Genomic DNA, 13,007 nt, shown 5'->3' with positions numbered 1-13,007 from the left:
GTATATATTATTACGTATGAAAAAGCCAGATATATTATATTTTCACTGATAAAAATATATTTTTACCAGTGAATATGTATTTCGATATGATTTCACTGAAATTGCATATTTTAAAAAATATTTACGGAATAAATACGAAAAAAAACCCATAAATAAACCCAAAAATTTTCTTTGAAAGATAACCCGAAAATGTATGGTTTAGAATCCGATACGTCATTTAAGCTTTTTTCAGGCGGGGGGGGGGGGAGTAAAATTTTCCACTCAGTGGTAGTTTTTTTAATATTTCGATTTCGTTAAAATTTATAGTATTTCAATTAATGACATGAATTGTTTTGGCAAAATTCGAGGGGGGGGCAAATGTCTCCACCTGCCTCCCTCTCCCCCAGATGATAGTCCCTGCGAAGGCGTGAACTATTCTTTTGACAAAAGGCCGCCATATGTTACGCAGTGCTTAAGATTGCTCAAATAACTCTGGAATAATCGAGTTAGATTTCGCATAAATATGGTTTAGGAAGTCAGAAAGGGTGACCTTTACCTTACTTGCCGTAACTTTGGCCTGGACAGTGCGTTTGCACCCGAATAATTATTTCATTGAAATCAGCGTGGAATGGATAACCGTGCATTTAAACTAGCAGCAAATTTCAACGCTTAGTTTTTTGGCAAGATTCCAATAAAAAAAATTACACAATTCATAAGATGACCTAAAAATTTTCGCCGTAAAAATGTAAAACTAAAATTCACGTTTTATAGTGTGTAATAATCAAAGGTTTGGCACGGAATCTATATAATTTACTTGAATATATTTTGTGACTGCTAATTTTAACGTTAGAGCCAAATTTTAAGATATATTTATGTGTTAAATGAATCAAAATACTTGTCCAAATGGATATACATTTACATATGTATACTATTTTGGGTTCTTCGTTGCGACTTTATGATCTAACGTTACGTCGTTTCGGTAAACTGATAAGATATGAAATCGTATAATCATAGTGTAGTATTACATTAATAATATATCTGTTATCGCGCGAGATAAACGTAGCTCCTTGTGACTTTCAACCTTTGATTTTTTATAATAACATAAAAAAATTGTATTGATTTTTAAATAATGTAACCGATAACATCTGGCGTTTTATTTATAAGCATAATACAAATTTTCTTGCATACAAGTGGAAGTTCTTAGCTAGGAGGCAATTACCCCCACACAACACCCTCCGAGTGTCTACCCTTGTCCCAAAATAAATTTAACGATTTTTTAGGATGTCTGCGCGTGTCTGTATCGACAATGACTTTATTATTCATATTTACAGAACACGTTTCATGTCTACAAATTGAATATGATAAAAGTTATATTATTATTTTTAATACCAAACACATTAACACTTATCATACACAGAATCGATTTAAGAATAGCGAGCACTTATAATGCTTTCTGCACGACGGAAGACGTTGACCAATTTTGACCGTGTTACATATTAACCCTTTCCGGTATTATAGAGCCGTGTTTGAGTCGTGAGATTATTGATTTAAATACACAGGCACACACACGTTGGATGTGGTGGTCTGGCGAAACAAACAAGAACGAATAATTTTCTTGCACGAAGATGAAAACTCAATTCTGAACTTTCGGGAACTTGGAGAGAAAAAAAATTTACTAATATATTTATATTGAACTAATGAGAACTTTTCCATCAATTGTTACTTTCACCCATGACAGTTTACTTTCGTTGTAGTTGTAGCGATCGGCTTGTGCTTGCAAATAGTCGTATTATAGTTTTTCGTCCTTGCGAAACTGCGTCTCTAATTTTGCAATTCGCAATGCAGCCGTTGCATCTTCACCATACGGAAATAGTTCCAACATGCCCGCGTTGCATCATCATTATCATCGTCGCTAACAATGCGCTTTGTCATACTGCTAAACTGACATCGTCTTGGATGATGAATCACTAGCCGTGCAAATCGGTCATATTGCACAGAAATATTTACAGCTATCAAATATCTACCGTATTATATTAAATATATTATATATGATACACACGTCAGCGAATATCTATGAATTCTATGGGAACCAGTCACTATCTCCCTATTCCAGCATACCGACCGACGCTCCTCTATTCATCGTGTTCAATAAAGTTGAAACGCGATCTTTATTCGCTCAGCTATGAAGTGTAATGTGTAGTACTGAAACAAGTTATCCGCTCTGACGTCACCGTCAATATTCATAGAGGTGTTCTTAAAGCGGGTTAATTTGCATACATATACAGGAGTGAAATTTTATCTATGCGTGCAGAGCGTCGTCTTTCTTCGACACTCTTTCGTATAATGTTTGAGACTGTGCTCGTGTGCGCAATGGCGCATTATCTACTTCTACTGGGTCAAGTGGGCAATTGCTTACCGACGCTGAATTTTATGATGGCTCAAAATGCGATTATAAGTTAAAGATATTGCATGTATGAAACGAACGGGAGATTTATGCATGCTTTAAAATATGGAAAATAACTTTAATAGAGTAATATTACTATAATTTATAACAAAAAATGATTGGAACAGATGTGTGCTTCGCATATGTTATCATACGAATATAATCGTGGTTTTGTCAATTTATCCAGAAAGGTTTTACAGCTGAAGCTGAATGGAACAGTTACATATTATTTATTGTGACGTTAATTAAAATATAAACATTGTGTTCATATTCATTATGATTTTGCAATTAAATCGCTTGAACATGAAAAGTCAATGCAAAAAATATATACACATTCGAGTAGAAAAAACTAGATAATTTGATTGCGGTCATTAACCAGAGGATAACAACTGCTGCTTACTTTTCACTTTCTGTTTTGTTATCGATCTTAATTTATATATTACATTGGCAATGCGATTGCTATATTTATAAAGCTTACATTATATTCGAATCAGGAGATGATCTAATGATCGTCTCAAGCGGCCGAGGTGGGCTTGAGCTTAACTTTAAAATATATTTTTTGCGTATTTATTCCCAACAAAATATTTATTGATTTGTTTATGTATAAATATATTTATACATATTTTAAGTAGATTCGTTGCTGTTATTCATGTGGTGCTTACGGTCCTAATCAACGCTCGTTTGCAACGTAATCTGTTTAAATTTTAAGACGTATTTTTGTAGCAAAACATATTTTGGTCAGAACAATGATGTATATAAATAAATAAATAAATAAAATAAACTTGACCCCCGATAACCGGAAAGTACCAATAACCGTTATTGTGAGTTTTTAGTAAAACTATGTGCGTAATTGATCTGAGAATAGTGCATCAGCAATAGATTATTTAGTTACAGGCGGCCCTCGACTTTCGCACATAATTGGTTCCTGAAAATGTGTGCGAATGTTGAATGTACGAAAGTCGAGGGAAGTAAAAAAAAATGAAAATGTGGGTATTTTAAAATTTTTATTTATCAAGTAAATATAAGATGTTTAAGAGGCGTTTAGGAGACACGTTTAAGTGGGGTTTGCGAGTGTTTCCTTTGAAAAGTTATCAAGAGTTGACCGTTTTCCACTATTCTTTTTCTTTTCTTCATATAGTATTTTATAACATGCTATGTTTTTATTGATCGCCCTACGCACTTGAGATATGCGTTCTCCATTGGGATCACAATCTTCTATAATATTTAAAAAATTGTCAAGGTGCGTGAAGGCTTTATTCATATTTTTCATTGTTAAATAGTTTTCCAAAATAAACCTGTCTCGTTTACATTAAATATTTGGCTAGAGGAATATTCTCCATCTTCATTTTGGATAATTAGGAAATAAATTCTTTTGCAGCATCTTTATCCGCATCAGCCGATTCTCCAGTAAATTGAATATAAAGAAAAGAAAACCTCATTTTAAAATTGTAAAACCAACCGTTACTAGCTTGAAAAACCGTGTTAAAATCTTTTTTTAATCTATCCTTCCAATCTTTGTGCAAACTAAGAGCTTTTGCTTGAATAATTGAAATACTCAGAGGGACATATTTTTGATGTTGGTCATCTATCCACGATTACAAAGATTTTCTATTTCATCCATGTTTTTTTTGCTGTGTTTTTTTTTGTAAACATCTTTAAAGATTGTGGAAATATATCTTTATTTTCCACAATTTTAGACGTATTCCTTAATTATATTTTTATTTTGCAAAATTGAACATATCGTAGACCTGTTTGTATCATACGAACGTCCGATTGAAGCAAAAGATTCACCGCTATCAGAACGTCTAATAATTTCCATCTGTCTTGAATCGTGTGAAGTTTATGAGTCCTTGATTTCTTTTTGTTCGTATCAACACAAGTTTTTTCGTTTCTCACTCATGTTTATATTTTTAAAAAAAAAAAATTAAATTAATTTTTTTTTTTTAAATGTGCGAAATAGCGAATTGAACGAAAGTCGAGGACCGCCTGTATGTGCGTAACTGCTTGTTTTTTTTCTGAAAATAATATGTATTTAATTATTTTGGTTGAAATCATTTCGTTTTCTTTTAAATTGTTTCGTGCCATTATGCGTTATCTTATTTACGTGGAACTTTGTACAAGATGGTCCTTCGTATAGCATTTTCTTTCGTAGACACTTGAACTTGAAACAATGATTCGTTGGGGTTTTCGCGAAATTCTGCGCATATCAGATGATTTTTTTGAACAATTTTTAATATGTGGTAAAAAAACGAAATGGTAATTTATTTATGTGGACTTTCGTAGTCAAGCGCATTCGTAGTTTGTTTTTTTCTGCATTTTTAATAAACCCGACCGGTTTGACTACATTTTCAAAAAGTTTCGAATTTACCATATCGATTGCGCGATTGTAGTGTTCAAAGTCGAAACAATAACGTAATATTTTTATTTTCTTTAACAGAAAAATTCGCATTTCAGTGTTCGGTATCGCTCCGAGGCGCGTGCTTTGTCTTGTCGCATCGTCGGCTTTTCTATTTGTCCCGCCACCATATCGACACAGAAGTTATCGAACGGCGAAAGATAAAAACTTCACGGGGTCAACGAACTGATACTTGTTTCAAAGTTTCCGTCGTCGAAATGGGCTAGTGGAGAAAATAACGAATTTCGCTTTGTTTTCCCATGTGATCATTGATGAAAAATTAACAAAATCTTTCGGTAATCATAGAAACGCGTTTTTATATATTACATATTTGATACATACTTGATAAGCGTTTATTTAAAAAGTATACTTATTCATATATTATACAATAGATTGACGTCGCATTATCATCGTCCCAATTTAACTATCGATTGCGGTTTCTGCCTTTTTGATTATTATCTTCTACCATAACGTCGCTATATTACAAGCTCATCACTTCCTAATAGTTTAGGTCTATATATTTTTCAGCGTGTAATAAAAGTCGATTCGTTTCTTTTCGCGTACACAATCGATTTTGCTAATCTTTCTACAGCGTTAAAATAATAAACATTTTTTACGAGCTAGTCTCGCGGCGTTTGCGATTTTTAATTTTTATTTATATTTAATAAAAAAAAACACTGGATCGTTATGATACTTATATCGACAGACCTTTTGCTGGATTATGCCTATCGTGCGTATTTAATGCGTGTGATCGTTCGCCATCTGAGCGCGGCAATAATAATCTGTTTATTTTTAGCCCGAAAATATTTGCATAACAAAAGCAAACGTGGTTTTTATCAGAGTGATAACGTTCAAATATTTTGAACGGTATGTGTTTTTGAGATTTATTTTATTGTTATTTTATTTATTTATGTAGTCTAAATATTTAATTGATAACTTTAAACACTTTTAGTAGGCACTCTGCTCGTAGATTTATTGGATTTACGTAGCTGAAAAAGATCATGGTCGTGCAACATTGCTTCTACTGTTTGTAGGTTGATTTTGAAAGTTTAATGATGGATCAATTTTGTATAATTAAGTGATGGCCACGGAGCTAAATTTCTGTCGATGAATATATATAAATGTCATCTGTATTATTTATATATAAAAACCAAGTTATTTGAGTACTAAAGTTTGATGTTTTTTATTTTTAAAGTGAAGGCCGTACCGAGATTTTTTGTTTAACTTCACCCATTTATTTAATAAATAAGCTAAAAACAACTAAAAACTTTAACATGTATTTTAAGCAGGGCTGTGGAGTCGGAGTCGGAGTCGGAGTTGGAGTCGTGGAGTCGTGGTGTTTTGGCCGGAGTTGGAGTCGGAGTCGGAGTCGTGAAAAATGAGCGACTCCAAGCATTTTTTTAAATTATGAAATTTATGAATTTTTAATTGCGTAATAATGAATGTGTATAGCGGATGAATATTAAACGTGTAGAAAAACACCAAAAATACCTGATAAAATTAAACTTTTTTGAGTCGGAGTCGGAGTGGAGTCGTGTTGTTGGTAAATATCGGAATCGGAGTCGGAGTCGGAGTCGTGTTTTTTTTTAACGACTCCACAGCCCTGATTTTAAGAACTAGTTTTATATATAGTTTCAAAAAAAATCATCCCAATAAAGGCAGATTTTATCAAGGACATTTATTTTAGATATTTATTTTTCGAATTGACAACATTTTTCAGCGACAACTGGTTTGTACTTAGTTTGGTTTGCCATTTTACTGTAAATGGAAAAACACTTGCAAATTGTGCAAAGTTATTTTGAAAATCGTGGTTCAGTTCGTGAATCTTACCGTGCATTTTTCGGTCGACATAGAAACCGAGCAAGTAATTCGAATAACTATAGATCGTTTTCGCACCACGCATACTATAATTGATAATACGCATCCGCAGAGACGTCGTACAGTGCGCACCGAATAAGTTGTTTCTGCTGTAGAGCGTATTATTGAGGAGGACCCGTCAATTCGCCATCGTGCACAGCAATTGAAACTGTGTTCATCCACTTAATGGATTATTTTGCGGAAAAATCTTGGTTTACGAGCTTACAAGATCCAGCTTGTGCAAGAATTGAAGCCGCTTGATCCTCATTTTCATCACAAAATTTTGCTCAGCGATGAGGCTCTTTTTTGATTGAATAGCTATGTCAATTGCCGCATTTGGAGTGAAGAAAATCCAAAAGCCATTATTAAGACGCCGTTACATGTACAAACAGTCACTGTTTGGTGTGCTTTATGGGCTAGCTGGTGGATCATTGGTCCATATTTCTTCAAAAATGATGACATTCAATAGAGAGCGCCATAGATCCATGATTACTGTGATTTTTTTGTTCCTCAATCGAATTGCATTAATGTGGAAGAGCTTTGGTTTCAACAAGACAGCGCAACATGCCACACAATCAATTTATTGAAGGAAACATTCAATGAGCGCATAATTTCGCGTAATGGACCTGTGAATTGGCCTCCAAGGTGTGATTTAACACCTTTGGATTATTTTCTGTGGGGATATCTGAAGTCGCTAGTCTACGCCGAATAGACTAGAGACGACGAACGGCTTGAAGCCAATATTCGCCGCGTTATTGCCGATATACGGCCCCAGCTGCTCGAAAATTCGACATGAGGCGCCCATATGACTGGAATCATATTTAAATGCTAATTGCATAAAATTATCTTTCCAATAAAACTAATATCATAGCCATTACTACGATTTTTATGTATTTTACTTTATTTTAAAGTTCTATACCTCTAAAAAAATACCATTTAGTACGATTTTTTAAACAAATACAAATTGTACTGAAAATACTAATTAGATTGGCTAACCGATCGTTCACACTATGACGGCTACGAAACTATTTTATGATTCTTAAAATCAAACGTCGCCCAAATGAGCGCAAAAAATCAAATTTTCAGTAGTAATTCAGTAGAAATTTTCTGATCTTTCCAAGTCTTTGTGCTTGAAAAATATTACTCTAGAGCTAATTTAACTATAATAATTCATGGTATTTTTGTACGTTCTTGATTCTTGTTATTATTTCATGAATTATCAATGTTATAAAACAGGGGTGAGTAAGTTGTTCAATATGAAAAGTCACATTCAGACTTTTGAATGTTCAAGAGCTACTAAAACTAGTATATTTATTTTAGAAATAATACTAAAATACAACTATAATTATTGTTTTTCTACTCCAGAAAGCAGACTGAGTAGTAGTCAGTTCGACGGGAAGTGATTTCAAAGTTGTTGATGTTGCCATGTTTTTGACTTGATCAATTTTATTGCAGAGAAAAAAATCACAGCAGTAAGTAGTCCTAAAAAGTAAGAGCAGTCGGAAGGCAGTTATCCTTTAGAAGATTGGGATATTTTTCTACTGGTATTATTTTTCCAAAAGCCAGAAAGGAGTTTTTATGGATCAACTTAAAGTGATCAGACGTCCTCCTTTGGGGTGAATTGTCCTCCTCGAACAAAAATGTCCGAGGTTTAAAAATGTTTAGAAGCAACTACATATGTTTTGATTTTACTTTAGTATGCTTCATCCGGTGTTAAAAGGTATACTTATCGCCTCGTTATATTGTGTATGTTCATTACACCCGTATCGTGTATTGCCGTTTCTTATTCGTATGGAATTTCTTTTGACTTAAAGAGAGGGGTTGACACTAGCGCTGCAATATTTTACCCAGTTTCCTTCACGAGTCACAACTCGCGCGCCGCCGCTGGGCGTTCTCGTGTCGATTCGCGTAGTCGTGATTTTTTTTTCCATATTTGGGTCATCGTACGTGTGTCGTAACTCGCCGCAATCTTTTATTGTATTGTTTACGCTTTGGCATCTACTTCGGAAAATCTTTGACAGTAGTGAAAAATGTGCATGCACGCGCCGCGCCGTGCGGCAGATGCGTCGCAGGAGCGCGCGTGTGAGCCCGTCGCGAAATAAAGGTCGAGGTCGTGCGCGAGCAGCGCGCTGACGCAACTAACCCAGTGACCGCGTGCCGGCGCGTTTTATTTAGCCGCTCGATACGTCGCGCCCCGCTCGCTCGCCTTCACTGCTGCAACGCGAGCGCCGCCTTGCGGACTCGAGGCTTTTCTTCTTCTTTTTCTCCGGTATTGTCGCTGAACAGCTGATCGCGCGGCAGCGACGCGAACAACCGTTTGTTTTTTTCGCGATTCGTTTGTTTTTGTGCGTCATAATTAAAAACTAGCTTTTGTCTTAATCGTTGTTACTGAGTTAAATCACTAACGTAATTGTATCTTATTTAAAATACTGGTTGCATGAGAGAAGAACTTTTTAAGTTATTCGATCACTCTTTTCAAATCATCCGAGCTATGACATCCGTCGTTCCAGTGAATATTTTGCTTGTTTTATGATACCTTATGGGTCGAATGCTCTTCCTCCTCTTGATTATTGACAACAATGCAGTCATTGGTGTCTCATCCAGTGCTATTAGAATATGTATCGCATGCAAATGACCTGAAATGATTTATCAGTGTATTTGCACAAATGCAAATGCGCTTGGCGGGTTTCCCTCATTTGTGTGTCTTCGATTTCTCCATATGTAAATTTATTTTGGTGAATTACACATAATTTGCAAGACATTTCACCACCTTAAGTCAAAGGTCATTAAATATTTGCACATTTCGGCAAAAGGAAAAAATTGTCATGTATAGCGAAATGGAGGAAGTTAAGTACTCACTAAATAAATTAATGAACGAAATAGAATATAATATTTAACCTCAGGATGTTGAAACAGTGATTAAAATTTGTTTAAAATGTTGACGTGTATCAGATTTATTATTAATGAATAGTAATGAACAAAGATGTCATTTAGACATTTAGAGGGGGGAAGATGGGGTTGAATTTGTCCGTGAAAATGCATGCCATTTAATGAAATACTATGAATTTGAATGAAATCGTAATATTAAAAATAGGACCACCATTATTTTTATATAAATATTTGCATTTTATTATGAATTTTAATTTGTTTTTGATAAAAGATAAATTGGTTTTATAAACTGACCGTTTATGACAAAATTGCTGACCATTTATAATTACATTGTTTTATTAAAAAAAATACTGACTTGAGTTTAATTTTTTTTTTGTAAACAAAATATCCATCTTTTGCTGTGGAAGATTATAATTATTCTTGACACATTGGGAATCATTTTTTTATCATGTTTTAGGTAAATTTATTGAGAAATATACATACAATTTAATTGAAAAATAATCACATTAATATAAAGTAGGAACGATACTGAGATTCTTTTTAAATAATCAAGAATATACATAAATAAATATTTTGCACTGTGCTTTAATGAAATATTGACAATTATTGCAGATCGAAAATTTATCAAACCCTTTTTTCAATCATTGTTTTTCAACGTGGAATCGCAATTACGGTTGTAGTTGATACATAAAGGAAAGGATTTTGAAGAAATTATTTTTATGATTGATATCAAAATATTAGTAACATGAGTAATATTTGTAATATTGTATATTTCGAATGAAAATGTACAATTTCAAATTGCGTTTAACCTTCGTGCTGTGTTGAATAATGGCCGTGAAGAATGTTTTCCTTTCGGCTTCAAAACATTGATTAGAAAAGGTTTCTCTTTCCAATAGATGATTGTTTTAGGCGATTACTAAAAATACCCTCGCCAAGAGAATATAAAATATACATCAGTTTGTGAATTTTGAAATGTATTAATTATATAAATTTTATACAATAATTTGCTTCTAATGGTCACATACTCTTTTCTTTGTCGTTCCTAAACCTGACCTTGCCCATTTATAATTAGCGCGTTCATATAACGACTGTCATTCGCGGACGTTTCCGTCTACGTGTTTTTTTAGTTCTATTCACTCTCCCGTTTTATTTTTGCCCGCAGGTAACTCTATGTGGTGTTCGTTGTCATACCTGCTCGGCACCATTATTCTGTCTCGTATGTGTTGTGCTGTTTGTTATATGTACGTTTATATGCGGACGGACTGTGACCTATATTTCGACTATTCTCTCCCGTCGCTGTACCATTAGCGTTGTGAAATCCGCGTCGTCCTCAATATAATAGGGAACAGAAGATTCCAATAGGATATTATTTTCACGTATAAGCAAACATCTCTCTCCCGGTTAATTTGCACGAATTAGTTGGCGCCGACGATCGAAACCGCCCTTAATTAACACCTCGCCACCTACATACATACTTTCATGCATACCAACCCCGACTCGGATTTTAATTTTCGGTCGAGCGTTTAGGTACGGGAAAATGTTGCGTAATCTCTCGCCGCATTCCGTTGCCCCCGATCGCTTTGACCCGGCGACGGGTCGGCGAGGTGTGGAGCATATTTTTCCATACTGATTTGTTAAAGGTTGATGATTTTATAAATGGCTTATCTAGATTGCTTCACGACAATCAACGCTGTATGAAAACTATTGCGTCTTGTCCGCTTAGATCATCTCCAAATGTTTTCAATTTAATGAAAATCACTGATTAAATGTAGGATTAATCAGTCGTCGCTTTGTGTGCTGATAGTTTTTACGGGTTGCGTTCCAATTTTGACGTCATGTCGAGAGAGGGATGACACCCGTTCGAATTAATGTTTTAAACCGCCCGTTTTCCTCACTCATCCCCCTTAAAATAAGCTGTATTGACCGACGCCGCGGGGTCGCCGGACTCTTCGCATACGCGAAATTGTTTCTTTCCTCTCTTCTCATATATACTTCTTTTGTTTCTCTTCGTTCAAGCGCGTGAAAGGTTCGTTTTTTCTTTGAAGCTCTGGAAAACTAGGTTGAAGCCACCACTCCAGCTTTGACCCGGAGTTTCCGCGTTTTTCATTAGTCTCTGGCTCTCCGCGTGCTGAGAGCAATTTTAAGGCTCAGAACTTTAAACTATACATATTATACATAGTGTGCACTCAATTTTCTACGTTGGACTATCGATTGATTTTCATTTTTTTTATCCTATAAGACAACATCTTATTTTGCGGACTTTTGAACTCGTGCCCATTTTTTTTGAAGTGCGCACGCGATTTCACTGCGCATAATAGCGAAAATGAGCGAAAATCAATTTAGGGGCACTGTGTTTTATCGCCGCTGAAAGAGTGTTCTACACCTTATGAACCATACTTACGTGAAACGTATGTTTTTTTTGCACTGCGGACGATGCGCGCAGACCCTCTTCGCACCGAATGCGCAATGCCCAGGATTTTCTCAACTATTCAAATGCTAATTTTTGTATAGTATTGTTTGCGTACATGTATTGCACAATGCACGAACGCTAGTGTGCGTATCTTTCGACTTTGTCCGCCAATAATTCGTCCGTCAGCGGCATTGAGTTTTTATTGATTGGCGTTTTTCCTGACCGTCGCTGTGTGTAAAGTGCCTAGCACGATGTTGCACGAGTGGGGCTCTTCCCTCGTTTGACACCGTTTGGTGTTAAACACAAGGGCCATGTGCGCTAGTTTCATGTTGCTAGAGAATTTAAATCGATACATTGGAATTATTTGATGATATACAGTTTCCAGATCATTATCGAATCGAATAAATTAGGATACACAGGTGTTTTTATGTATTTTAGAGAATTTAACTTTCTCATCCCTAAGCGGGGTACATTTAAACCCCATTTTTTATGTTATTTCTACCATTTGTTAAATAATAATTATTATTTATTGTAATCTATAAAGATATCCCAGTTAAAATTTTTTATAATATTAACTGAATTGTTTTTATACTAGATTAACATCATATAAAATGAATCACCGTTTTATCAGCATTTATGCGGAACACACAGGAAATAGCACATTTGTTTACTGGAGTATATTCCAATATTAAAAATAAATCGTTTATAATAATGTTCTACCAATTGTTTGTTTTTTTTACAGTGTAATCATTTCAATGGTACACAAATAATTAGTTAAAACGGTGTTCCAAGTGGTTTTTTTTATTATCGAGAACTATAACAGCATCTTCATGGTCCAGCTTATAGGTTTGCATTTCACAATAGTATTATTGAAAAATATGTTATTATCTTAATTGTCTACAACGTGTAAACAGATATGTTTTCTGCTCTAATAAATACGAGGTTAAATGATAAGAATTGATCCCAGATAAAATTCATTATGTTTGTTCTCGTTTATTACTCCCTATTTCGATTGACTTTATTCTTAAGAAACT

General features: G+C 34.7%; 1 protein-coding gene and 1 long non-coding RNA gene across 26 annotated transcripts in view; both read left to right on the top strand.

The window, feature by feature from the left end:
* ps (RNA-binding protein Nova-1-like protein passilla) overlaps window positions 1–13,007 on the top strand; it is a 47,034-nt gene that overhangs the window by 27,309 nt on the left and 6,718 nt on the right. Inside the window, exons 1-2 of one of the 25 annotated variants that reach the window (XM_088192510.1) lie at window positions 4,875–5,113; window positions 12,716–12,819. The exons of 21 other annotated variants lie outside the window; for them this stretch is intronic. In XM_088192510.1, the coding sequence (XP_088048636.1) occupies window positions 12,804–12,819 (16 nt within the window). In that variant the 5' untranslated portion in view covers window positions 4,875–5,113; window positions 12,716–12,803. Of the gene's footprint in view, window positions 1–4,874; window positions 5,114–8,383; window positions 12,820–13,007 lie in introns of those variants that run through there. 3 more of the 25 variants (XM_088192509.1, XM_088192511.1, XM_088192507.1) reach the window with 3 other exon arrangements.
* Window positions 4,543–8,887, top strand: LOC148232285 (uncharacterized). The gene is made up of 2 exons (XR_015810701.1): window positions 4,543–6,093; window positions 6,419–8,887. It is a non-coding gene; the product is annotated as an uncharacterized LOC148232285 (long non-coding RNA).

Source organism: Plectrocnemia conspersa, unplaced genomic scaffold, assembly GCF_051122295.1.
Source record: "Plectrocnemia conspersa isolate PC_06_02 unplaced genomic scaffold, ASM5112229v1 ptg000009l, whole genome shotgun sequence".
Classification (NCBI taxonomy): domain Eukaryota; kingdom Metazoa; phylum Arthropoda; class Insecta; order Trichoptera; family Polycentropodidae; genus Plectrocnemia; species Plectrocnemia conspersa.
This window is presented reverse-complemented; position numbering and strand designations above follow the sequence as displayed.